Source organism: Columba livia, chromosome 6 (genome assembly GCF_036013475.1).
Source record: "Columba livia isolate bColLiv1 breed racing homer chromosome 6, bColLiv1.pat.W.v2, whole genome shotgun sequence".
Lineage (NCBI taxonomy): Eukaryota > Metazoa > Chordata > Aves > Columbiformes > Columbidae > Columba > Columba livia.
In genome coordinates this window covers 3,014,112-3,041,669 of record NC_088607.1, presented here as the reverse complement: position 1 = coordinate 3,041,669, position 27,558 = coordinate 3,014,112, and the positions used below count along the sequence as shown (strand labels likewise).

At 41.8% G+C, this 27,558-nt stretch overlaps 2 protein-coding genes across 4 annotated transcripts in view; one reads left to right on the top strand and one right to left on the bottom strand.

Moving 5' to 3' along the window:
• DOCK1 (dedicator of cytokinesis 1) overlaps nt 1-27,558 on the top strand; it is a 278,334-nt gene that overhangs the window by 106,815 nt on the left and 143,961 nt on the right. The window lies entirely within an intron of this gene.
• Nucleotides 1-27,558, bottom strand: part of INSYN2A (inhibitory synaptic factor 2A) — a 40,296-nt gene that overhangs the window by 9,193 nt on the left and 3,545 nt on the right. Inside the window, exons 2-3 of one of the 2 annotated variants that reach the window (XM_005505796.3) lie at nt 15,735-16,890; nt 235-306 (exon numbers count right to left, since the gene is read on the bottom strand). In XM_005505796.3, the coding sequence (XP_005505853.1) occupies nt 235-306; nt 15,735-16,885 (1,223 nt within the window). In that variant the 5' untranslated portion in view covers nt 16,886-16,890. Of the gene's footprint in view, nt 1-234; nt 307-12,853; nt 12,985-15,734; nt 16,891-27,558 lie in introns of those variants that run through there. The other variant, XM_065066733.1, reaches the window with a different exon arrangement.

Genomic DNA, 27,558 nt, shown 5'->3' with positions numbered 1-27,558 from the left:
TAAATCTTTCCATCTAGGTGAAAATGAACCTCACCCCATCTATTCTTGATCCAAATAGTTACACTTAGAAACAGGTGTTTGATTATTATTAATTTAGTGAAGTCAAACTGATTTTCTGTTTTCAAACCGGTTTTGTGTTACAGAAAATTCAAGGCCAGCAATTGATCTTGCATTAGTGAATAAATCATTACTTACACTTAGGAAAAAGTGGGAACATTGATATTTTTAACCTACCTATAGATAATACATGCACTGTTCCTGCATGTGTCGCAATTAGCCGTGTCTTGACCAGTCCGATATGAAAGCCTACAAAGACAAGAACACGAGGTCATTAAAAACTAAGTCTTTTAACGTGTTTTTGCCTTCTATGATCCCTTTTGTAGAAATCAGAACATCAGGATTTTTGTTTAGAACTTAAATATTGCATACAGAAATCCAGCCATTAGGAAAACAGGATTAAAACCAGCATATTCAGCTTCACTGAAATTATTTTGGAAACTTAGTCTAATGACTGCAAGAAGAACGTAAGAGTTGTTGTACTTTCGTAAATTAAAGGGGAAAACAACAAGGAAACCAAGTTACGTGACCCTTTTCCATAAAGCTGCTGGTTTGCTGGGGTGTTTTCAGCTTTCTGAAATACATGAGACTTTACCTATGTATTGGTAGACGTATAGAACGTAATACTGGAAAATGGCATCTACTTAAAGAATTTTGTCCGTCAGCAATGAGGTCTGAAGATGTGTTGTAGGGATGCTTGTGTCTTATAAGGCAGAAAATGCCATTTAAATAACATTTCCCTTACTCACCAAGCCTACACTGCCCCGTCAACGCTCTGGTTGGAAGTCAGTGCTCTTAGTTTACTCACCTATTGTCTCTGACTCGGTCAGTTTGAATTACAATTCTTTTAACGTATGTAAGTACTTTTTTGTACACGGAATTTTCATTAAAATTAATATGTAATTTATGATGTGTTTTTCTTAAAGCATCATTTTCTGTATTGAATATTTTCAGCTTTTCAGAGATGATTTTCCTTTCAAACGATGGATTTAGCAACATTGCCTCCTCTGAACCATCTTATGAGTTAGAATTCTTTGTAAGCCCCAAGAATCGTACGTGGCATCACGGTGCTTGGTTTCCAGAGGGCACTTGGAGAGCTATTTAGGACTGTGCTGTGCTGAGTGTTGGTACACTATAAATTCAATTATTTCTAAATAAATTAAACTCTTCATGAAAGAATTCTCTTGTTGATACCCAAGGGCTTTGGACTTTGACTGTCTTGTTTTGACATAATTATCTACATAAACACTTGCATGGAATTCATCTACTTCATGCCAGCAAGGGTTTTACTATGGGTGTAGCGTTGCCGTGTGAACGTGGGGCAGTGAATTTGATTTGCTCTGCTCACTTACTGAAGAATGGAGCTTCGTATCAGTGTAAACCACTAGAAACAGTTTACGAGCACAGTCTGGATACTTGGTTCAGGAGGGCAGAGTTCTGGGTATTTGTGTTTTCCTTATGAGATGGAGTATTTTGGATAAGGATTATTCTACTGTAGAAGAGCTCAGAGCAGTAAGTTCATTGCTAAACAAGTTGGTGTTTTTTTGGAAGAGTAAATCCTGTGAAATGTGAAGTTTTTCACGGAACAAAGAGAAACAAAAGTTGGTTTTGTTCTAGTTTAGATCCAAAGTAAAATAATTCACTGTACACTGAGTGAGATGCCTGGGAGCCAGGAGTTCCCCCAAGCTACCACTCCTGCGGGCAATGCACTTCACGTAAAACTAATCTCAGCATTAAGCCTTGCAGCTCATTTTACTAATCTTGGTTTTGGGAACACCTCATTGTTTTAAGTAGTATTCCATTTTCTAACTTGATTCAGTGTCTCCCTTTTTTAATCCGTTCTTCACAAAGGTTAAAGTCAACCATGTCAAGGTTGTGCTGACCCATTGGGCGGTTAAGCTGCTATGTTGGGGTCCAGACGTGCCCGTGATGCCTCGTTGCTCTCGAGAAGAAGAAAATCTGTCAGCCTTCAAGTGAAATGTAGATCTAATTACATTTTTGGTACCGAGGTGTGACCAAAAATCATGGATGTTAAACGAGAGGTTGTTGATTTTTGGCCTTCTGGTTGTCGTCCGTGTCTCCTGGCCTTCTCGACCTGGAGTTTTCCATGTTACGGCTGCAGTGTGGACCGTGCACTTCAGGTCTCCTAAAACGTCGTGCCGCATTTGGAATTTGCACAAAAGTCTTTTTTTGCCTTTGTGTCTGTAAAGATGGTGACAAAGCTGTTGTGCACCATGGCCAGGAAAGGCACATTGATCTTGAAAGGGGACTGTATTTCCCAAGTGACAGCATGAGAGAAAATGGTCTCAAGTTGTGCCAGGGGAGGTTGGGGTTGGATGTGGGAACAATTTCTTCCCCAAAGGGCTGTGGGGCATTGGAACAGGCTGCCCAGGGCAGTGCTGGAGTCACCAGCCCTGGAGGGTTGGACAGACGGAGATGAGGTTCTCAGGACACGGGGCAGTGATGGCCTTGGCAGTGCCGAGTTAATGGTTGGGCTTGATGATCTTAAAGTCCTTGTCCAGCCAAAACAATTCTCTGATTCTAAAGGCTTTACAGGACAGATCCGCTGGTATTAAGATGTGAGGTGCAGTCAAAGGGCAGCACTTGGCATCTTGACATCTACTTCCCTGAGTAAGACCCCATCAAATCTTGCCACTTCCCGCTACCGATCAGCAACTCCCTGTTTCTTCCTCAGTGATCATAGTAAGAAAGATAAGATAGATGTTCTAATTCCGGAAAAATATTTATCTTGTGGATGCTGAAGGGAATATTTTGGTTTAATTAGATTGCTTTCGGCGTAATTAGCTAGAACCTGCACTACTTTGATTTTTTTTTTTTCCAAAACCACTAAAGAAAATAGACTTGAGTATGATTTTCTTTTTTTAATTTTTTTTTCAATCCTATCAATATAAAAACTAAATGTGGCACTGTTCATTCTTGCTTTGATGGCATGCATGCTGATCTGCAAGAAAGGGACTGAATGCATCTACTAAAATGTATTCATATTGTTACCGTGTTTCATACTGCTTTAGCATCTAATGTGTTTTGATATACACTAAGAAGCAGCTTCATTCTTTGTTACTTTACGTCTTGTATTTTCTATTTACGTGCACAGATGGGCATGGTTGGTCTCCTGTGTTATGTGGATCAGGTTCTACAGGAAGGATGGCTCTATGTTCATCATGTTGGTACATCTGCATGGACTTGGCTGTGTCACCTTGGGAAGGGTATCTCATCTCCATGCTCCATTTCTGATGTATGCTCGCTGTCTGCATTGCATATTATTTTCAGGAGGCCTTCACTTTATTGCATTTCTTTCAGCATTCCTGGCACAACCTGAGCTTAACCTCAATTAACACTTCCAAGTATTAAAATATTATAATGAAGAGCAACCGTTTTGCTGACATGGACTGGCAGTAACTAATAATAGGCTGCAATTTTCAGAGCAGCCTCGGGGAATGCCACCCTCTAAATCCCTGTGAAATGCCGAATTCGTGCACCTGCTCGAGGCTCTTTTTTGAAAATACCAACTGTAACATGCGAATCTTCTTTGCATTTCAGTAGTTTTTTGCTCACGTAAATTAGAGACCTCAGTGAGCTGAGGGAATCTTAGATCTGTATATGCTGATTTTTTTTCCTATTCAGTAGGTAGCTAGCGAAGGGGCGCTAATTCAAGTATCCTGGTTATCTATTAAAAACAACGAAAATCTTACCAAGTGATTGGCAAGGATAGCTCTGTTACATCTGGATGTCTTCCCTTATCTGCTGGGATGTAGGGAATACTTCACATTAACCGAGTTACTTAATGGCGTGATTTTACAGAAGTGGCTGCACACTTTTGATGTGTTACCACCAACGAGGAGGATAAACAGACCTCAAGAATTTTTCTTTTGTGGATGTTTTTTATTAAACCAGAGTGAAACAAGTTATCTTGAGGAGGCAGTGGGCCTTTGAAGTGGTTTTGAAGTGACAGTTCTGGCCGCACAAGTGTAGGCTGTGGTTCTCCTTCAGCCTTTGTGTAAACCGGTATTATATCGCCATGCACAGACTATTTATAGCGTAGCTGGTTAAACACGCTAATGTTACCTGTCTGTACAGAATAATGGTTTAAAAATAAATAGCCTGGTGGAGAACTTCCCAAAGCCTTTGTTTCCTACTGTAAAGTATTACAGAGCTAATATTGCTAATAACTACGCTTCAAGATAAAATTATCCGTACTCGCCATTAACATAATTTGCCTTTTGGCAGAATAAGATGGCTTTATAAAGTTATGTGTTTTAGTTGTCCTTATGACTTGAGTCTTGTTTTAGCTGTGTAAACTGCAGGAAAATCACTTTGCACATCAGAATAAATCCTGCTGAGCCATATAGGTTTAGACTAACCTAGGAAAGATTTGCTGTTCTAGCTCAATGGAAAGCCTCATAAATGCATTTCTACCAGCAGAATCATGTTTCTGTTGGATTACTGTCTTCCTCTGTTTCCCTTCAGAACTTATATTCCGCTGTCAAGCCAGCAGGTATGTACAGGTATACAACACCTCTGGTCAGCCTTTGGCTCAACTAAAAATGTTCTGAAAAATCACTTGCCCAATAGACCAGCGGGAAAAACGTTTTAGCCTTACTGCTGCTGTGTTTCATTATGTTCATAGTTAACCAATTAGCAGTTCTCATTTATAGATGATAGCAGTGCAACCTGATACAAGTAAAAGTGTTGTGCTTTGAGCAGTTATCATGAGGTGGTTTTGTTTGATGTCTACAGCTGGATGTGAATGTTGAAATGTTTCATGCTTTTCAGGGGTTTGTTGGGTTTTGGTGTTTGTGGTGGTGTTGGTTGGTTGTTTTTTTTTTCTTGTCTTTTCCCTAAAGATTTTTCCTTTGCTGATTTGATTCCCCAGTACAAGCCCTGGGAGCACCCTTGGTGTGTCTTCTCATGAACACGGGCCACTTTCTTGTGTGAAATCCCAGGGTGCAGAGCTCAGGCACAAGCCGGTTTGTTTCTGGGGTATGTTGGGAGCTGGGAGCGCTCACTGAGTCCCAGCAACACTAGCTGCGTGTCCCTGGTCCGACTGTCGCGGCACCAGAGGAACGGGGTGCTTGGATTCAATGCTATGGCCAAGTTGTGCCAGGGAAGGTTTAGATTGGATATTAGGAAAAATTTCTTCTTGGAAAGGGCTGTCGAGCGCTGGAACAGGATGCCCAGGGCTGTGGTGGAGTCACCATCTCTGGAGGGGTTGAACAGAGATGAGGTTCTCAGGGACAGGGGGCAGTGCCAGTGCTGGGTTAATGGTTGGACTCAGTGATTTTGAGGGTCTTTTCCAACCAAAATGATTCTATGCTTATCCTTTCCTCCTTAGCTTAGGTCCCTGATGGTCAGCGTCAGTAGGGTGGTTGTCTTTAAGTAACTACTATGTGACGATTAACTAGGTCGAGAGAGGTTCTCCTGCCCCTCTACTCTGCCCTGGGGAGACCACACCTGGAATATTGTGTCCAGTTGTGGCCCCAGCAGGACAGGGAACTGCTGGAGAGAGTCCAGCGCAGCCACCAAGATGCTGAAGGGAGTGGAGCATCTCCCATGTGAGGAAAGGCTGAGGGAGCTGGGGCTCTGGAGCTGGACAAGAGGACACTGAGGGGGGACTCATGGGGATCAATATGGAAAGGGGGAGTGTCAGGAGGATGGAGCCAGGCTCTTCTGGGTGACAGCCAGTGACAGGACAAGGGGCAATGGGTACAAACTGGAACACAGGAGGTTCCACCTAAATTTGAGAAGAAACTTGTTCCTGGTGAGGGTGGCAGAGCCTGGCCCAGGCTGCCCAGGGGGGTTGTGGAGTCTCCTTCTGTGCAGACATTCCAACCCGCCTGGACACCTTCCTGTGTAACCTCATCTGGGTGTTCCTGCTCCATGGGGGGATTGCACTGGATGAGCTTTCCAGGTCCCTCCCAACCCCTGACATTCTGGGATTCTGTGTGAAACCTCAGTGACGACACTTTTCTCGTCTCCGAGGCAAAGGGACGGTCCATGAGCTCAGGCAGCCCCGACCTGGGCAGCAACATGTTGAATGTACCAAGAATCAGTCCTTCCCGCTCAGCATGGGCAGGCAGCCTCTGGTTGTCACCAAAATGGCTGGGAAGACCCTCATTGTCACAGTGGGGATGAGTATGTGTCTCTCTGGAGACATTCAAACTCGCCTGGACACGACCCTGTGTGATCTGCTCTGGTGACCCTGTGTGAGCAGGTGGGTTGGACTGGATGATCCCAGAGGTCCCTTCAACCCCAGCCATTGATTCTGTGAAAAGAAAAACTGCACAAATTCACTAACTCATTTTTTAAAGGTTATTTTAACTGATGGCAGAAATCTTCTGATGCTCTAAAATAATATCAGAATCTTTTTTCCACTTATTTTTTTTTTTCCTGTCCTGCTATTACAGGGCTGATATTATTCATTTGCTTCCTGCAAATACTTTGAAATGTGGAGAAGCTCAGTGGTGAGATTTTTCGAGACTGTTTCTAAGACAGTAGTTTGTTGTCTTTTCCTGAATCCTGACAGTTGGAAGCAGATGACTAATTTTCTTTTTGAGATATTTGCACTGTGGGTGTATGGCATGACTCCCACGACAGCAATTCAAGTACTTTCACCCTGTAAATACATTATATATTATCCTGAGGTTAGTCAGGGAGTGAAGTGTTTAAAAAATTAATAGGGATGCCTAGTGACTAAAAAAAAAAAAAATTAAAAATGTGTTTCAGGTGAAATCACAAAATCTTACAGGAATTAGGTGCACACAAGGTCTAGCATCTCTTGAATATTTGTGCCTCCGACTCATCAGAAAAATCAGGAGGATAATTAAAATGTCAGCTCTTTCTGTTAATAATAATAATTCAGGGAATTTATTTGCTCTAGTTGAGTAGCAACTGTATTGCTGGCGTGTAATTCTTAGGTCGCAGAGCTCTGGTGGGCCATCAGGGAGCACACAGCAGCAGTTTCGCTGGGACGGGGTCTGTCCCTTTACCCCTCGCACTCGAAATCTCTTGCTGTGATTTTCTCCCGACCTCAGAGCATCATTAACCCGAGACCTGTGAACCCGCAGCTCAGCATCCCCTCAGCTGCATCCTCCTTTTCCTGCAGTGTGTCGCCTTCCTCTCCCCAGGTCCCATTGCTCTTCCACCCCCAAATCCACCTAATTTTAAAATTAATTCCTCCTGCATGCCGTTTTTTGGACACCGATTCACCCTGAGCTGAATTTTCCCAAGTACCGAGTGATTATTCACCTCCCTGCGCTGTGGCTAATCACCCTTCGTCAGCTGCAGCACAGAGATTCATAACTGCACAGTTTTAATGCAAATTAAATCCTCTCAAGCGGTTGGACCAAAGGGTGTTTCATAGGCGTGGACTATTAGTGCATTTATGGGTGAATAACTGTATTAAAACACAACACCTTGGGTTTTGCTGGAGTCAGACTTTTAAATGAAGAAGACTACTAACAGGCATTGTTTCTATAGAGGTGGGAAGATAGGAGAAATAAGAAGTTGGTGTTATTTTTCCATCATTTTGAAGTGATTGCTATTTTAGTGTGAGCTCAAATACTCTGTGTTTATTACACATAAAAGCCTGTACCAGCTTACAACAATGCGTGAACCATACTATATGCAAACCAAAGAGCTTGTTTAGAATTCTAAATACTACACAGAAGCAGAAAATTAAGGATATGGAGTATGATTGCTGGCTGTGGATCTTGCTGGTTGTGTGGTACTTGCATGAAGGATGGGGAATTGCATGAAACAAAAACCAGCAGGAAGGACCCTGCAAGTGCTGGACTCTTGCTGTTGCAGCTCGAATAACTCTTCGCAGGTCTCGGTGCTTTCTATTTTCTCATTTCCTTAAATAATGGTAGTTTGAGATTTTTACTGCAGTGCAGGAGAATCTGTAGAGCAGCAGTTTGGTGTTTGCTTGGGCTTTGTATGCAGATGTTCAGACAAGTCCCGTCCCTGAGCGTTTTTTCCGAGCTTGTCTGGATGACAAAGCAATAGGTAAATCACAGAATCAACTGGGTTGGAAAAGACCTCAGAGATCATCCAGTCCAACCCTTGGTCCAACTCCAGTCCATTGACTAGATCATGGCACTAAGTGCCATGTCCAATCTCAGTGTCAAAACCTCCGGGGACGGCGAGTCCAGCACCTCCCTGGGCAGCCATTCCAATGCCTGACCACTCTCTCTGCAAAGAATTGCTTTCTAATCTCTAGCCTAAATTTCCCCTGGCAGAGTTGAAGCCCATGGCCCCTTGTCCTATTGCTGACTGCCTGGGAGAAGAGACCAATCCCCCAAATCTCTGCGTTTACCAAAGAAATGACCTAAGTCATGCCAGGCTGAACTATTCTGGAGTGTAAATTACCTTGTTAATGTTAAAATACCTCTGCTCATTGCTACAACCCGGTCTCTCGTGCTGATGAATTATTAGACCACACTCAGCTTCTTTGTGTCTTCTCAGGATATTGGAACCAAGAGACAAAGCATTATAGGAGAAAAAAATAGTATAGGCAACACAGTGCTGTTTGTCCTCTTCTAGTTTGTTCACGCAGCAAGTGATGTGGTGAAAAACATCCTCCATCTGGTTAGTAGAAGAGGGTTAAGCACCATTCGGAGCGATTTCCAGCCTCCCTTTGGAAGGGACGTTGCCCCAGGGCACAGCTCATCCCTACGCTGCTGCTCTGCGAGATGCAAAAGAAACCGGCCCAATAAACTGCCGCAGAAAAGTTCTGAATTGCCGGGTTTTGTTTAAGTGTTCTGTTAAACTGCTGCTTTTTTAAGTGTTTGCTTATATCATGGTAAAAGTGGTTTGATGCCAGCTGCAGGCCGCAAACCTGTGCCTGTGTGTTGGACTGCTCTGCATGTTCTAACTTGGTTATCTCACATAATCACAGAAATGACTGGGTTGGAAAAGACCTCAGAGATCATCAAGTCCGACCCTTGGTCCAACTCTCTTCACTCATCTATCTTGAAGATTCCTCTGTATTTGCAAATGAAGCCATTAAGAGCGACAAAACAGCGTCGAGCTGTAGTTTTTCCAGGGTCTGAGCTGAGAAGGGTTACTGGGCCTGTAATTAACCCCAGCAGTGGCACACGGGGAGGATGGACAGAGTGCCCAGGAGCTCCTCAGTGAAACGATGTTCTCCTCCGGTTTCTGAAACAGCCCACAGATACTAATACTTGAACCCAGCTCAACTCTTCATAGGCTGCGATGCTTGTTGACCCTCAGTTCTCTGAATGTGTTGCAGAGGAGGTTTTGAAAACTGAACTGCATGTTTATGTCTTAATTCTGGCACTTGGGAGCCTCAACAGTTTAAAAACAAAATGCCCCTCTTCAGACAAGTCTTCTTACGACAACTGTCCATGGTTCAAATCCATTTTTCCCCCAGTACATCTTTGTGTAAGCACAAGGGCTTGGAAGGAAGGGTCAGCTAGAAATCTGGGGATTAATCTCTCAGCTGAGAAATTTGGGACTATAAAGCTCATTTTGTCACATTTTTACATGACTGGATCGGCGCCTGGCTCGTTGCTCTGGCTCTTTAGATTCTAATACAGTCAAAATGCAGTTATTAAAGGATTACTCTAATTGTGTAAAGAGAAAACTGGTAATTCAGTACCTAAATAACATCCTCTTTAAAGACTGATTTTAGCAGGAAAACTCTCCTTGCAGGTATGTAATTTGGAGAGCTCGGTGACAGCTGGATAAGCTTCCCTTATGATCCGCAGTAATTCAGATTAATGTATAATATTTAGCAAGAATGTAGTCTGCTTATACTTCTAATTGTTCTTTGTAAGACTTCACCCATGTTTCCAGATTTGAATGGTGGAAATTTGCTTTTACTGGCCTTTATGTCACTGCTGCCAATGCGATGGAAAAGTCTTGAACTTCAATTTCACTTCAGAGCCTGAAGTGCTGCCGAACGCCGCTGAAATGGGGAGGTGGCGAATGATATTTCATCTTGTTTCTAAAGTCTGAGTAGCAACTGGATATAAATCAAATTACTTTTCAAATACTTTTTCTTCAAATTGTGCCTGTGTAGTATATGCAGATGAAAAGCTGGAATGTATCAGCAAACTTAGTCATATGTTCTGAGACTCGAATATTCCTAGTGTGACTTTTTTGAGAAAACAGAGTAAGCATTAAGATCAAGTGACTTTGTTAAAACACTACGTTAATGTTTTTTGTTTGTTTATTCCACGTACTGGTTGTTGCCAACAGTTCACTTGTCATTTTTGTTCATCATTGTTTGCTCGTTGAAGACCTTTGGCACACGCCGTTTGGGCAGTGATGATGCCTGACAGTTCAGCTATTAATAATTAGAATTAACTGTATACTTACAAAAAGAGAGGGAGTAGTTGTATGAATGGCTGTAAGAAAAGGAAGAGAGAGGTGTTCTGCTGATGTTGGAACTAGAACATAAAAACTGCTGCTACCGTAGTCAAATGGTTCAGTCCAAGACTGATCTTTGTGGAAAAAGCAGAAAAAATGGTATATATGAATTAGAATATGCAAAAAACCCTCCACCCAACCATCCACTGGCCCAAGGGTCATAAGTTTCACAAAACACTAATTTGCACAAAAATTGTTTCTTTTTCATGACTAAGGATGATACGTCTAAAGAGATTTCTGTGTCTGCCTTAAAAAGGTGGATTGTTGCAATCTCCAAGGTGTCTTGGTACATCTGTGTTTGGGAAGGATCGATAAACAGCATGAGCTCTGCAGTGACAACTGGAGGGAGGATAAAGAAATAGGAATTTAGGAGATGGTCTCTGGTATAGTCAAAATGAATGAGACCCCTCCAAAGGACAAGCAAAACGGATGTGTGTGTAAAGATCAGAGTTGAAAATAGAGCTAATTACTGTAGTTCTGTTCCAAGGGACTGCTGTTGCAGTCTCTTAAAACCTGGTGGCACTCAGTAGATCATAAAATTCATGCATCACAGATGGAATTTGTTGTATTTTTATGGTTTTCATCTATTTATTTGTAGTCCAGCTGTCTTCTGCTGTTAAGCTTATCTGTCTATTGCATCCCTCCATTTCCAGGTTTTCTCTTAGAGATGATATTCTTGAACGTTTCCTTGGCCACGTCTAATTGAAAAAGCAAAACAAAACCCAAAGTGGGAGGAGATCCCAAATGAAACCAAGTCATGTCATTTCTGCAGCTGGCTTGTTACTTCCAGAGCTTTCAGAGTGCTCAACACTTTCTTTTCTCCTTATGTGACATAAGGAAGTCCCTTGTTTTTAAGAGTATTGGCTCGTGTGTGTTGATGGGTTGAGTTAAACAGAGGAGGTTGTTACTACCTTTATTTGCCCTGTCTCCTTCATCTGGGCTGGACTTGGAAGCAGCTTTTGAAGAGGAGAAAAGCAAACAATCCGGGCAGTAATTGCTTGGGTTATCTGACTTGCCCATCATTCCAAGCCAGGATGACAAGTTTAAGCTCAGCTCTTGTGACCTTGGGGATGATTTCTTGCAGTATTTTTGAGACATAAGTATTTGGGTAGAGCATCACGTCTCCTCTTTGCTTCAAATGTCCATCCAGACACACACTGTATTGGTTTATTTTCTGCTTTGAAATAATAAGAGACCCAAATATCCCCTTATTTGTTGGAAAATGTGAAATGACATTTAAATCCTGTCCATGAGAATGTGTTCTTTCGAAGCCTCTTTGAAGGAGCGTGGGACTGCTTGTTCTATGAATGTCGTTTGAGAGCTCTTTCAATTCCTGAACCACAGTTGACTAATAAATGAATATAAATTATCTCTGAAAAAGGTTAATTTAACTCTTGTCTAATGTGTAGCATTTGGCCTCTCAGAGCCAAAATGCTGTGACTTATTTTTGTGTGGCAAATTGAGTACTTTGTTTATTAAAATTGCTGATTTTTTTTTATATAATGAGAAGTGCCCCGATTGCTTTTCACAGTGAGGATTTAAAGGGCAGGTCATCAGTGTTCTCCAGCTAAAAAATACTTTTGATTATCTGTTCATCTTCTGTTCGCTATTTCACAGGCTGTACTGCAGTTAGCCAGGTTTTAGAACTATTGACCTGCGTTTTGCTTTCAATCCTGCTGGCCATACAGGTAAACAGAGCAGAGTTTGGCTTAATGGAGTGCACCGTATCTGAAAACAGACAAACGTGTCTATAGTTGATATAGATTGCTAATATTTTACTAGTAGGCAAAGCAGACATTCAGGGAATCAAACTTGTGTTGTAAAAGCTGCACCTTGCATCATGGAATATTCAATATTTTCTCCAGCTTTGAGTTGGAAGTCTGAATTGAAGCTGCAGCTCTGTTGCTTTTACTCACGCATGACTTAACACAAATTCCTTTTGCTGTGATTATTTTTTTGGTAGAAGCCTCCACATAGTAAGGTACAACTACTGTTTTGCCAAAGATTTAGTAAATAGTCACGCACATAAGAAATACAGAGTTTTAATAGTCTCATTGGATCTTGGGGGGGCGGGTCACAGGGTAACAATTTCAACCCTGTCCTCAAATCTACTATGTGTTATTTCGATAGATTCAATGCATTAAAATCACAGAGTGCCCATTGGCAAGCTCTGTGTTTCCTGATGGCCCAAATTCTGCATTCTTTGACCAAAAAATGGAGCCTGAGCCCAGTCAGAGGAGCGAGGCCACGTTGAACCCTCACAGTCTTGGATTTGGTTTCGTTGGGTGTTGGAGCTGCTCTGTCTTTCTCCTCCAGTGGCTTTTCCCTTTCCCTTCAGCAGAGCCGAACGCTGGATGTTGTTGCTAATTGCAGATAATGTAGTACTGACATTTTGAAAAGTATCCGTAGATGATATTCACCCAAAGGATGATACTCCTGTCTTCAGAGATGCTGGTACAATTTTGCTGGCATAGACTCATTTAGTGATGAATTGCAGTAATAGCAGTTCAAGACCTACAGCATATTAGTGAAAATGAATCCACTGAGCACTAGTCCCATGGCACTACAACAGCACTTAAAGAACACCGATTTTCTTGACGGGAGAAAAATCTGATTAAGAGATTTAGCTGTGGGTTCTCTCTCCTTTATTTTTTTCACTAGCACTGTGTTATTTTATTTATTCCTTGATGTATGTTATTGTAAGGAATTTAATATACATAAGAAAACCAGAGAGTGCCATAAACATGGAACGTTGTTTTCTGCTTTACCAGATGGAAGACTCGTATATGTGACATAGCACAAGTACTACTTTTAATTTCTTGTTATAAACTGACCGAACACCTCTTTATAAAAGGAAAAAATGATCAACACGCTAAAATAGAGAAGACAAAGAACAGCATACACAGTGGTGGGTCTCCATGGAAAAAAAAGTCGTAGAAATGAATGCAATAATTGGAAAGAATTATCCTAATAAAAGGATGGGACACCCTGTTATCAAAATAGTTGTCTAATTTGAGGGAAATAGGGATAAAGACAGGCTTGGTGTTAATAATGCATTGGTGCTTTGCTGGAGAACAGAGTGTTCTTTCCACTCTGGAGTGTGATCAGTGGAGAACAGAAATGTCCCCAGCATAATGCTGGGCTCCTATGTGCCATCTCCATTAAAATCACCCAGGTGCTACACAATTAGAAGGGTCTGGAATACAGGAATTCCTGAAACAGGAGAAAATATGCAAGTATGCATCTCCCTCCTTTCCTCTTTCCCCATCTTCACATCCTTTGTGTCCCTGCTATCTGAAATCTCACTTGCAGATATTTTACTTCCAATTTATATAATGAACCCTGACCACTGGTGTAACTGCCACTGGTTACAGTTAACGTCAAAGAATCATTAAAACATATTGTCTCTTTCACACAGCACAGTGTGTTGGAAAAGATTTCAAAATGTGTGATGTATCTTTAGGTGGTGATTTCACCATTGCTATGGGGGGGAAGTAAAGGAGTGCTAATAAACAGGCTCATTTCGGTCAAATATCGTGTAATCTTGCAGGGTCTAATACACAAGTTTATAAGAAGCAGTAGAAGTATTCTGGAGAACTGGGGTTTATGGATAGTTACACTATTTTAGGGCTGGTATTTGCTACGGCTCTGTCAGGGCGGCAACTTCAGAAGGGTTATTTGAAGATACGAGCAACCATCAATAGGTGGGCAAGACCTCGACCTCCTTTGTGTTGAGGACAGGGATACACTCCTAATGTTGGCTACCCTACAAGGCTCTGCTCATGTGAAGGCAATAAAAACCAAGTATTTGCTGCACCCGTCGCTCTGCTGTCTTTGGAAAAGATAAAACTTGATATATAAGTGTGTGGAGGGAGCACGGGCGTTGATAGCAGATGACTTTAGATGACTTTGGGGTTGGATGCGTGTGTTCGTGTACGCAGAGTTCTTGACGATCAGATGATGAGTTATGATGAAAGATATTTTTCTATGTTTTGTGATTTGACAAGCAGCACGGCACAGTTTCTTTAAGTTGAGAAAGTCAGAGGAATACTTTTTCTGGATAATATTTTTTAAAAATCTCAATAATCTCGTATTGCTTTCAGCAAGATCAAGAAGCTTCCCAGTCTGAAGAGCCGGGATTTGACAAGGTGTTCTAAAAATACTGTAACCAGCTGTAAAACAAACTACAAATGCTGTGGCTGTGTTGACAGCAATGTCCAACAGCCAGGATGATGTTTTAATGAAAAGCAGTTGGAATATTTAGGATTAACAAGATGCCTTCTGCATTTCTAGAGGAAGACTTGAATTGCAAATCTTAAGATGTACATTTTTGACTCAAATTAAAGCATGTGCTGTTTCAAGCAGCAAGAGCTACTGGTTTCTAATTTTAAAATCCAGATTTCTTCTGACAAATCATGATTTAATAACAGAAGTATTTAAAAACACAAACAGCGCGTGTACATTTTAAGGTGCACTATTGAATAAAGATTAGCGATCTAAAGGCAAGTAAGTCTGAAAAATGCCTGTTAAGGTAACATAAGAGATGCATTGAACTGTTTAGGTAAAGACTAAAGCTTGTACTGTGTTACAGCAGCTAATATTTGTAATGCCTTATAGGTTGATTTAAGTAACTTAAGTTAGGGATAAACAAAACGTTGTGGGGTTTTTTATGCTGGAGTTTGTGAGTAGTGTGAGTGCTGCAAAGAAAGCTTTGATACTCCGAGTTTTTATTTAATTTCCTTCTGAAAGACATATTAAAAATTCAGAAGGTGAAAGTAAACCAGACAAGATTCATATGCCACTAATGGAATTATATTAAGAGTTGTAATAATATCCCTTAATCTTAAAAAGGTAAGTCTCTTACGGAATTAAGGGTTTTCTGCTGCTTTTCAAGCCGTGTGAGATATCACGGTTAATACAAGTTGTTAATGTGAAAGCAGCCTCACTAATCCTGTTTGGAGAGCGGCTCGTTCTGTGCTCGTTACCAACGGTACGAGAAAAGATATATAGGACAAATACCTACAAAATAACATCACAGGACAAGCGGGTAGGAAATCTGTGTGGACTGCTGGTGAGTTTCCCTTGGACTTGGGTCTAAAGCAGCAAAACCTGCTCCTTGTGAGAAGCACCATGTGTCAGGTCTCGGTTTGCAGTGGGGCAACGCACGGCAATGGGCGCAAACCTATGTGAGCGAATTCAAGGGCAGGACTTGGTAGAAAAGGCATTAAAACCAGGTCATACTCATTTAAAAAGCTTCTACTCACCCTTCTCTGTGAGCTTCTCCTTTCTCTAGCTCCTGTATAACACCCAACAACACTTTTATGGTTTCCTGACTAGAGCTGATCAAATTCTCCATCATCTGAAGCTGCGCTTTCAAGTCCACAACTTCCGTGTGAGGCACGATTTGTTGGCATTCCTCGCTCACCGCCACGGCCGCCCGGCAAGGCTGGTTCTCCTCCATAGGCGAAACGTCGATCTGTAGGGTTTGCTCGCTACATTCGGTGGCTTGGCACTGCGCCCGCGCCGCGCAGGCCCGGGCATCTCCCGCCTGCGCCTGGACACCGTTGAGGTGCACCGTCCTCTTTCTGTCCTCCTCGGCTGCCGGGCACGGCGACCAGTCGCTCTCGGCCGCGAGGTCGAGCAGGTCGGTCTGCGAGGCGTGCGAACCGGCCGACGGCAAGTAAACGGTGGCCACTTCGGTCTTGAAGACCCTCCCGTGGAGGGGCTGGGCGGCCTCCTCGCTCCCCGGCCGCCCCGCCGCCGGCTTCCCGCGGCCCGGCTCCTCCAGAGCGGGGTCGGCCGAGTTTGGGAGAGGGGGAGACTCTTTGGGAGAGCTGTGCAAATCGCTGCTTCTCCAGGACTCGGCGTTGATGCGCTCGTTGAGGTGGGAGATGAACTCGGCCGTCTGCAGGCTGCCGCCCTTCCTGCCCCACTGACCCGCGTCCCCCGAGCTCCCGCCGTCCTTGTCCTTCGCGTCTATGAGAAACCCGTTGTTTTGACCCTTAAAGGTGTCGACAGTCGAGGCGCTTTTAAGAATATTCCCTTTTTTCCGGTCTAGAGGAAAGGTCTGGTAACACTTTTTAAGATCGGGTGAAGTCTGAACTCCTGTGCTCTTGGTGACGTTGGGTATGGACCTCCGGGCGGGCACCGTCATGTACTTGCGATACGCCGTCTTGTAGGAGATGGCCTTGGCTTCCCTCTTGTCGGGATCCTGGCTGCTGGACAGCTGTTTGTCCCTCTGCTCGTTCTGGGCCTCGCAGATATCTTTAAATCTCACCTGGAGGGCTTTGTTCCGTTTCTTGATCTGCCGGTTGGGATCCAGCGCGTATTTCATCTCCAGGGCGAGCGAAGCCGCCGGCTCAACTTCGCTGTCTGAGGCGGTGAGTAAGCATTTGCTGGGCTCCTTACTCACCATGATGCCTGCACGCAAAAATAGCGCAAAAAGCCTCATGTTACAACAGAAACGCTACTTTCCCCCCTACAAGGTTTGCAATATTTGAGGTAATCTCCTGTGCTTTCAGTAAAATGGCTGCCATTCCAAAGCTTTTTGCTGGATTCTCTTAACTAAGTACTAGGCCTGTATATAAGACTTTGTCCTTTTGCTAGAAAATTGTTCATTTTATCCCTATTTAACACCTGCTCCTCAGAGAGGGTAAAGTCATTCTATTCCTGGGCTACAGGTGATGTAGTAGGACTGGGAGCAGGACGGGACTTGTGCCGGGTCACAAAACCCGGTACTAGCGGGGCTAAACCCGGGTTTTGTGGCACACAGCAGTTTTTGTAGCCCCCTTTGTAGAGGACATGCACAGAAATATCTAACTAGCGTTATTTTTTACAATACGCTTGCTTAAAGACCATGTTTCATTTGCGTAATGTACTCTGCATTTTTGCAAGAAATTAATTGGTCTTTATAGGGTGAACCTGGTTTAGTGAGTGGGTTGAACTAGATGATCTTCAGAGGTCTCTTGCAACCCCAACCATTCTGTGATTATTTGGATTTTGTAAAAAACGTACCTCATGGCTAAACCTAAAACCTGGATATCGATTAATTATCATTAGTGACTGGTTGGTACTGCTGTACGCATAAAATTAATGTGGTATTTAAGTTTGTGGGAGAAGTCAGCAGTGTATCAATTAAGGTTTTGCTTCCAATGCAAAGCAACCCATCCTTTACTAAGAGCAGTAATATGCCTTTTTAATAGAGCTGCTTATCCCAAAGGATCCTAAAGTGCTCAAAAAACCCCAAACAAACAAAGAAACCAGCCAAACAAAAAAACCCACACAAAACCTGTGGTAATTCACAGAAATGCCTTAATCTGCTATTGGAATAGAAGCACCTTGTCAAGGATGAAAAGACGACAACTGCTTAACACAGCACATAGCAAAAAACCCAGCAGCTCTCTCCCTGTACACACCGTATGGGATCTGTAGTAAGTGGATAGTTAAGACCTCATTTTTACACCTCGTTTCAAGTTGTAGGGCTTAGTCTCCTATTGCACAAATTTCTCCCTAATACTGAGATTTACTGAATTACCGAATCCCCATTTAATCCAAGTGTTCTGCGTGTATCTCCTGTTTAAACACCGCTGTGCCCTCAGAGGGACTCAGAGTACAATGGAAAATGAGTAAAGGGACTTTCAGGTGTGGTATTTAAAATACATTATTAATTAAAATTCTCTCGTCTATTAACTCTTCGGGAATTTCACAATTTTATTTAAGTGCCGCAATAGCGCATGTTTTATAAAGTGGCAGAAGTGAGGGAATCCTCACAACTAGTCTAGATTGAGTTTTAATTTAAGAAAACATAATGGAGAAACTGTTGTCAATGGAAAACCGAATGTTTATGGGTTTTTAAAAGTAACAGTAACATTTCCCAGAAGTTATTAAGACACATAAATGTGTGTGGTAGACAACCTGTATACTGCAAGGTTGGGCTTCTGGGTTATCAAGTTGCTTTCAAAAAAATCCCACGCAAATGTGGGAGGAAAAAATATATTAATTACATATGAATGTCAGGAACTTTGTGTTCCAGTTGAAACCCTAAATAAGGAGTCAGTGGTGCTTTGTGGGGAATATTAGTGTCCTGTACTGGTTGGTTTGGGCTCTCTTTATTTATAGTAATGTTTGCCGAGTGAAGTTATGCCTTTATTTAAAGGACATTTTGCATTTAGAGTCCCACTGGTTCACAGCTTTGAAAGGTGGTGAGGGTAAGAGATGCAGAAATCCATCCAGCTGTCTGTCTGTCTGTCTAGGGCTGGAATTTTGGAATGTTTTAGTGAATAACGAGGTGCTGTGTTAAGATACAAACCTGATCCATTCGCCTGCAATTGGACAGCCATTAGCTTTAGACACAGCTAAAATATGGTGTAAAAACTCCTGACACAACCCCAAGCTCTGCCCTTGCGTTAATGGAGAATACTGGAAGCAAATCTTCCATAATGGTCTGGTAAATTAATGAGTTAATCAAAAAAACTAAATACAGCAGCACAACAGCCATTACATCCATTAGTTTTCAAACCTGCTAATGGGAGTTTGTGCACTACTAAGAAATGGTAGCGAATGTGAAATGTTGCGCTTCCAAAGATGCGAAATATTCAGTAATTACGTCTGAAAAGAGGGCACGCATTTTTAGCCATAAAAGAGGCTTACAGAAATTGCTTCTTAGATCTCAAAGTCACTCATTGCGAACATCTCTTAGGATACCCCAGAGTTGTCAAAGTGAGTTTTCTGGCACTTGACAGTAGGATGGATTAGCGTACAACTTACTCCACAGTATCGGTTTGAGATTTCCTTACTGTTCCTCTGACCTGTCTCAATTTTCAGATCAAGATGCCACTTTAATCCCATAATCATTGGGGCTGCTGGATTGCTGTTTGGCCTGGCTAAATAGATGGGATTAATGGGGTCTGATGAAAGGAGTCCGGTGATATTCTACAGAATACAAATAGATAAATGGGGCACTATATCCTGTGATGCACTTAATTTTAAGCATGTCTTTAATAGCCAATAAATTGATTCTTCAAAAATCGCGTGTCACCGCTCCCCAGTTGCGCAGGCCCGATGGGTTTAGCTAATCCAGAGCGTTCTATTCCCACTGGTAGCATGGACTAATAATTTTATAGATATCAATGATTAAGAATGATAACAACCAAAAGAAGTACATTTTTTTTAAGCCTTTACTTGCATCTCGGTGTCTCCAAGGAGAACTGTGTGCACATTCAATAAAAGACCGGTTGAGCAAACAGTTGATTGCGAGTTAAATATTTAACACGGAAGAGCTTATGTAATACTTCGTTTTGTCTCATTTTTGTTTTGGAGAAGGTGTTGCCTCCAATTCTGGTTTATTTAGGCACTAGCGTTTACAACGGTGTCTCTGCAGGGTTTTCGGAGACTTGAGGAAGCTACTGAGCTGGAGTTTCTGGGTTTGCAGGAGCACTGCGGAGTTCACGGCTTCCTCTGGCACGGGACTAACAGAGGCTTCGGCTTGGGATTTTAGTTGCAGATGCCAGTTAAATACAGATAATAGATCTAAACCTTTTGTCTGTAGTTACCCTAAGCAACCCCTGCCTGCACAAAATGGTTTACTGAGCTAAATATTTAAGTAATCGCAGATCTTATTTTTCAGTTTTAAGCCTTGATTTGGTTATAAGCTTCTGGCTGATTACCCTGAAGCAGTATTCCCTTATGTTTGAATACAGAAAGACGCTACTAAATAATAATAATAATAATAATAATAATAATAATAATAATAATAATAATTTTTAAAGTGATGCACAGAAAAGTCTCAAGTTAGTATTAAGTCTTCAGGGTAAGTTTTGGAAACCACCTTGTTTAGTATTTCAGGTTCTCCATAGCATGTTTTATGCAATTAAATCAATCCTTTCCGTTTCCCGTTTATCGATGCTGTCCAGATTTCTTCCCCTCATTTTAGCAACTCAAAGGGCATTTCTAGGCAGGAAACCTATGTGATGTTACTCACATGCCAATTATGAGGAGCAGTGGGTTCCCAACAATCCTGTTCAAGTCAGGATCAGCAGGTAAAGCTTAAGTATGTAAGGAAATCTTTGCAGGACCTCTGCTCTTAATCCAAAGCTCTACCAAGTCACTGTGCTATCGGGTGAATTATAGTGTTGAATTACCAGGCTGATTTGTTAACGAAGGAGAAGGAGGTTTGTAGCTTACGTTATAATTTAAATTTTCTTTCTGTCAGTTTTATGACACAGAATTATACTCAAAGACTAGAGGTGCTAATAAGCAGAGCGGACTTAAATTTTCTATGTTCCAAATTCAGATGAAAGGCAGAGATTCCAGTCTCTGTATTTTCAGACCAAACGATGGCTTTAGACACGCAGCTGTAAACTTCCGTGCGTGAACTAAGAGCACAGAGGTTTTTTCCTGCACGTATGTAATAGCTTAAAGGAAAAAGAATGCAAGGGATTGTAAATAATTGGATTTCACCATGCAACATCTTTAGGCTTCTGGATATATCAAGGTTGTACTTTCTCCCAAGAAATCCCCCTGCCTTAGATGCTGTTTCTATGTGTCTAAATGTTATCACAAAATTTAATAGTGCATATTTGCTTTTCAAATGCTATTTCATGTCTGTAAGTCATCCTGTAAGTGTATATGTAGGCTATAATGCACTTATATCACTAAAAATAGACATTTAAAATAAACTTGGATTTACTTGCTGTAAACAAATCCAAGATGGAAGCCTGTTCTATGTTAATTCCAAATATACCATTGTGTAAACCAGGGACAGCAACCTGAGGATATTTTACTGGTAATCTAAATGTTTTTCTTAATTTTGAGTTAAACAGACTGCTTCTGATACGTTATTTCTTTGACATTCAGACTTCTCCTTAAATTCATTTAGGACTGTTTTCAGGCTTTGAAAAGGAATCCAATTGTTAGATCAATTTGAACATATTAGGATAGAGACTTAAAAATCAAATAGTAGTATCCTAAATATTGGTAAGTAATGTCTGGTAAGCAAAACTGTACTGAGAAATATGTTGGAAAATATGAGTGACCTTGGCCAGTTGTTATTTTTTGTTTGCAGAACCTTTTCCTGTGTGTTACAAATGTTTATAGACTTTAATATATACGTATGAGGATAAAAATGTGACTTCTGGCACAATTCAAGGGTGCGGGGATGCCCATTTTTTGTGGTATGAAAAGTACTGCTGGCTATTATCAGCATCCCCTATAGTATATCTATTGACATAGAAAACTGATGTGGTGGACCAGTCCGTCTTCCTTTTCTTAGAGTTGTTTGTGTAGAATAATAGAGTTACCAGCACTGGTAAATGTCAGACGAGTATTTCTTTTTCAATCTGTTTTGAAACCCTTAGGCATTGAACTTGAATTTTCTCGCTCTTGAACCTCCTCTTGTATTGCTCAATCCCAAATTCATTCTTTTTGCTGCGTTTATGGATTCTGTATTTTATCAAGGAGAAGGGTGAATGGCCCTGGCCTTGGAATGCTCCTGTTTTGAGGAGTTTGCACCACTTCAATCAATTACAGAGCATTTTACTACCATTTGCCTGAATGAGTGATTTCAGCCTGTGGTTTGGAGATTCTCTTCTATGAAAAGGAACCTCCTGGATGCTCCTGAGGAAAATTACAGTTTGTGAAGGGGGGTTATGTTTTCACTGTGTATATCTATCTATCTATCTATCTATCTATCTATCTATCTATCTATCCATCTATCTATCTATCTATCTATCTTTATAAGGGGGGTTATATCTTCACTGAAAAAAGATTAAGAGGCTCCACACACTGAAACAAAGTCTACTAACTTAGACTGTTTAGTTACATTCTCCTGCCAAAATCAGCTTTGGGATGCATTATTAGGAAATAACGCATTGCACTGTAAGCTACAAACATTTGGTAGAGTTGTGATGGTTCGTAGTACAATTTAAAAGAAAATGATCTATTGATCATCTGGTTTCAGTGATGACATACGAGAGATTTGGAATTGCCTTGAAAGTCTTCCCTTGGAATAAACATGATCATACGGCTTTTGATTTATCTTTTCTTTCCTCCCCCCCATCCATTTGTAGGCACTGTAGGAATGATGTATAAAAATCAGATCCTAGCTAATGGCTGAGAGAGACAATAAATGCTTTTAAATGCTTTTGTGAGCTTTAGCTTTAGAAATAAAATGTATGATTTAATAAACCCGTAGAATTTTTAGTTGAAACAGGAAGCTATTGTAGGATAAACTGTTTAAAGAGTTTTCCTTACAGAACAACACAATTTCCCTGAATGCACAAGCTGGTATGTGCTGTCTTCCATAATTCTAACACGTCTGCTATGCATTCTGAACACAAGTTTTAATAATAATTGGGTTTTGTTGCTTCCTGTATTGTTACATGCATGAAATTAAAAGGAATCCATTTAACGTGATAAAAATTCTGTACATTAAGGCTCACTTTTCCTATAATACATTTATGCAACTAATATTAACACTAAGAGGAGATTTGCACTTGCATTAAAAACAGCAAAGACCCTTGTGGTCAGAGTTAACAACTATTAACTTCCTAATGGAACAAATGCAATGTCAAAAGATATTCCCTGTCGATTCCTAGCGTTGTTATAATGTCAAACATTTGCTGGGATTTAGTGTACTGGAAAAAAATCACATTACTGTTAAGCGAATTATACCTTTTCTTTTCTTCCGGTGCAATGCAGCTCTTGCTCCCATGAAAATGGGAGCAAAGGTTTATTTAACGTTATTTTGCCGTGTGAATCTGTGCAGTCTAAGGATGCTGCTGAGGATGTGTTGCCAGGAGGATCAAATAGTTCTGCTTATACTGTTCTGTCTTCAGGAGTCCAGAAGCCAGCGTGCTTGCACTGGAAGGCTTTTTCATTTTTATGGGACTTTCTGTTAAATAATTTAAATAGCAAGCTGTTAAAACCAAGAGCTTAAAGACAGTTTCTTGTCTGCATTGTTGTCGAGGAGTAACTTTTAATTGTTCCTAGTAATCGTCAATAGTTCTCAGGAAAAACAAAGAAAGAAAAAACCCCACAAACAAAGAATCAAGCACCAAATGACAGGACGGAAAGCAGCGTTCTGTTCTTTAGCTTCAGCCAGCGGGTTTGCAAAAAGTTGGAGCTTCGGGGAGTGATCTGGGTGCTGGCGACTGAGCACGTGTCCGGACTGCAGGCACCTGCTTCGACCACAGGTTATTTTCTCTTCCATCGTTGCTCTTCAAATGCTGGGTAGGGCATGGAGGAGAAATGAGGTGAGAGGTTCCAACCCCGCGCTTGCGTCTCGCGTGTCCCGTTTTGCTGTGCAGGGTGGAAAGGCACAAGGTGTGCACATCAATCCCTTCCCCGGGAACGCTGATAATCTCATTGCATGGAAAACGCGTTTTGGAGCCTGTGCGGGAGCTCGCTACAAATGGGAGGTGACAGCCGGGAATGACTTTGCAGAGGTCAGTGGTTGTAAGGCAGCAGAACGTTGTCAGCTCTTTCGACTTGGATTAGGGTTACACGCAGACGAGCCTTGGGAGGCACCAGCTGGGTAATTTAGGTCTAAAACCCGGCCTTGTTAGCAGGATAGTAATTGGGGAATAATATCAGTCTGGGAGACTTGCATTTGCACGCCAGTGCTGTCAGCAGTCACTGGGAAACACAGGCTGTGTAATTGTCACCTTCTCGAGGAGCACGTTTGTGAACAGTTTCTGGTTTCAAGCAGGTTCTGGCTCTGCTGTAATTGTAAATTAATCAATGTACACTTAGACCTGAGTGTGCCGGTGTTGGTGAAAGACGGGAGGAGTACACAAAGCAGTTTGACTTCTGCTGGAGCAGAGCCTTGTACAAAAATGAGCATTAGTTACCCTGGAAGACTGTTATTAGTAGAGAAGAAAAAGCTGCGCTTTACTTGCTGTACCGCGAGTGAATAATAGTCCCTAACGTTGCAGAACTTCACAAAAACTGGTTCTAAGATGCTTTTGAAATAAGCAGCGTGAAGGAAGAGCCAAACTCGGATGTGAGGGGAAGTTGTCTTAAATCTGAACACGGTGCCAATGCCCAAATCTCAGCTCCTGAAGTCTCAAGTTCTCATCAAACATGAGGACTATGGGAGAAGGGTCGGCGTTGATGAGCAGCACCGGTTTTCATTCCAGGTCACCAGGGGAAATGTGTTTGTTTTGATGGGGTCAAAACTGTGTGGAGATTGAAGACAATGGGAGTGTGCAGGGGTGGTGTGGAGATGTGGAATGAATTTATTCCAGGTTTTGTGGACCTGGGGGACGATGTGGAGTAAGATCTCAACATAAACATTCTGGGGATGGTGGTTTAGGATGGGTTATTTCCAATATTGATGATTAGGAAGTGTATTCAAGTAAGAATTAGCGATTATCTTAAGAATATTCATATGCCCCTGTGTCTGAGTTACATACTCTGCTTGTCTGAAGCTGCAGGTTCATGGCTGAGAACTCCCTGATTATTAATCAGAATTGCCTGGTAACGCTTTAGGCACCAGAACTATCTACTAGACAGATAATCTGCATCATGTTTATTGTGGCTTTGTGTCTTTTTATGCTATCACAAAGTGTGAATGCAGGAGTATAGCACATTATTCTCACCAACTTGCTCAGCTAGGACTACTTAAAGTCCACATATTTCATCTCGAATTCAGCAGCTTAGGCTCAGTCTGCAGAATGGATCAGTGTTACTGGTATTACCAGGCAGTTCAAGCATAATTTCTGCTGAATTACTCTTTTCGGCACTGGGATGTTTTATCTGTCTCTTTGTCAGCCCTTAGAGGTGCTGCTGTGTTTTAGTTGCCAATGGCCTTAATGCACAAAAATGTATTTAACTGATCCCCAAGTTACATTCCTTGACTTGTGGATGTCTCCTCGTTCATTTCTGATTGAATGTGCAGAAGACAATAATGAATATAATAACAAGATGGGCATGAACAACCAGTTACTAATTATTTGAAGGATTTGGTTTGCTGTAGATTTTTTTTTTCTTATTCGTATATAAATACACAAAATGAGTGATTTCACTTCATTGGCCCATTCTCCCAAGAAGAGCAGGAGCTAACCAGATCAAAACTACTTTTCCTGTTACTAATTTATAAATACAGCCCTGAATTTACACACCTGCTGAAGTGCTTTTGTACGGAGCGTCACGGACCCTCCGTTTCCATTTTAAAAGTCATTTACACCATGGTTGGGCTGGGTAACTTGTACCTGCTTCGACCTCACCAACATGTTCCAAGCAGCAGCATCACGACTCTGGCACCAGGTTTGCTGTGGTTAAGCTGGATTATTACCTATACTCAAACTATCCCATTTAAAGATTGTTTTGGATATATCCATCCATGCTGTGGTCATACCTGTGTTTTGCTTTGTGTGTCTCACTGAATTTTAACAAGACTTCTTAGTCCTGTGGTTTAGGTCACTGAGGAAGTGGGATGGAAGCATTTAAGTTGTATAAGTCGCCTAATACTGGTCAAAGCGAGGTCTAAATATGAAATGGCAATTTTGAACTAATTGGAAACTGCGCTGGACACTTTCAGTGGTACAAGCAAAGCTTTTACAGCTTTAAGTGCTCCGGCTATGACTTGTTTCATAGAACTGTCTCTGTGTGCCTGAATTACCGACGAGGTGTCTGCGTTTTTCCTGGAGGTTCAAAGAGAATGAAGAGGTGCAGAAGGGCATGAAACAAGCGGGGAAGGTGGGGAGGGGCACAAAACAAGTAAATCCTTCTTCGTTAGCATTTGACACTTCCTTCTTGCTTAGACCATATGGAATGATCTTCCTTCGCTTTAGTTTTTAAAATGGTTTAATTTTGTAGCTATGTGGGCTTTATTTACAGGCAAGCTACAGCAATCACAGCAGGCAAAAAATAACACAAACCATTTGTTTCTCTTCCCCATGGATGTCACAAACAAGAGTTGAGGTTGGGATTTTGACAGTATTCTTTCAGTACGTATAATAAGGAATTCCTATGTCAGGTGAAATGGAAATAAGAGTAAATACAGATAGAGGAAAAAGTCTTTGAATAGTGTAGACTGCTAAAAAAATAGTTAATGATCTCTCTGGAGGTGGGCAGAAGGCTTTGGTTTTGCATCCGAAGAAGCATCATGTCCAAGCAGAAATCAGTATGGGAGAAAAACTCCTTCAGCACACAAAACCAATGCTGAAAAATGTCCATACGGCTGAGGCAGACAGCACCTATAGAACAAGAGTTTGCAGAGGGCTTCCACCATGCTCGGTTGCTGCTAAGACATCGGTGATCCAGCCCATACGCTGGTGCTGCACATCTTGGTACATGGGGTGCAAACCCCATGTGCTTACACGTGCTCTTTGGTCCAGTGCATCACAGCGTTTGTAGCCTGTGGAGTGAAACTCTGGGTTAAGATTTTTAGGAAGCAAACTGGTTGCGTTTCTGCAGGAAAACCCAGCGCAGTGAATAGTGTTGTCCTCCCGTGAGATGTCCTTTCTTGTGTGTCGCCGGCCGATGGCTCCGTTCTGCTCTGGTGAACGTTAAGTACTGGGCTACGGGTGAATACTTTGTCTTCCTTAGTTTTCATATATTATTTTACTAGTTGTAGTCTTTTACATTGAAAAGTAATACTAATATTCAAATATTAGAAATGTCCGTGTAATTTGGCTGCACTCAGCCATACAGTTGAATGTACATCAGCACATTGCTGGTTACAAAAAGCTACCCCAATCTATCCTTTTCAGTTGCTGCAGCATCAGATATATTTGGCCATAACTACGCAGCTTTTGTGAGGTGTTTAACACTCTTATATGGGCTGAGTGTGATGCCAAGTGATCAGCGATGTGCAGAGACCGGGGAACCTGGCACGTGGTAGAGCTCCAACAAGGACAAAAATCTCCATTTGTAATGATGGATTCAGAAACTCAGACCTGCACCCAAATATTGTAGGACTTGGAGGCCTTAATGCATCTTTGTTTAATTCAGACTGTGAAAACGGCCCTTTTTCTACTCTGTTCTGTATTGAAACCAGTGGATTTGGCTGGAAAAAACTATTAACAGGAGTAAAATCAGGCCTGTTGTCTTTGTGCCACTGAAGGGGGAAAAAACAGGCAAAGAGGG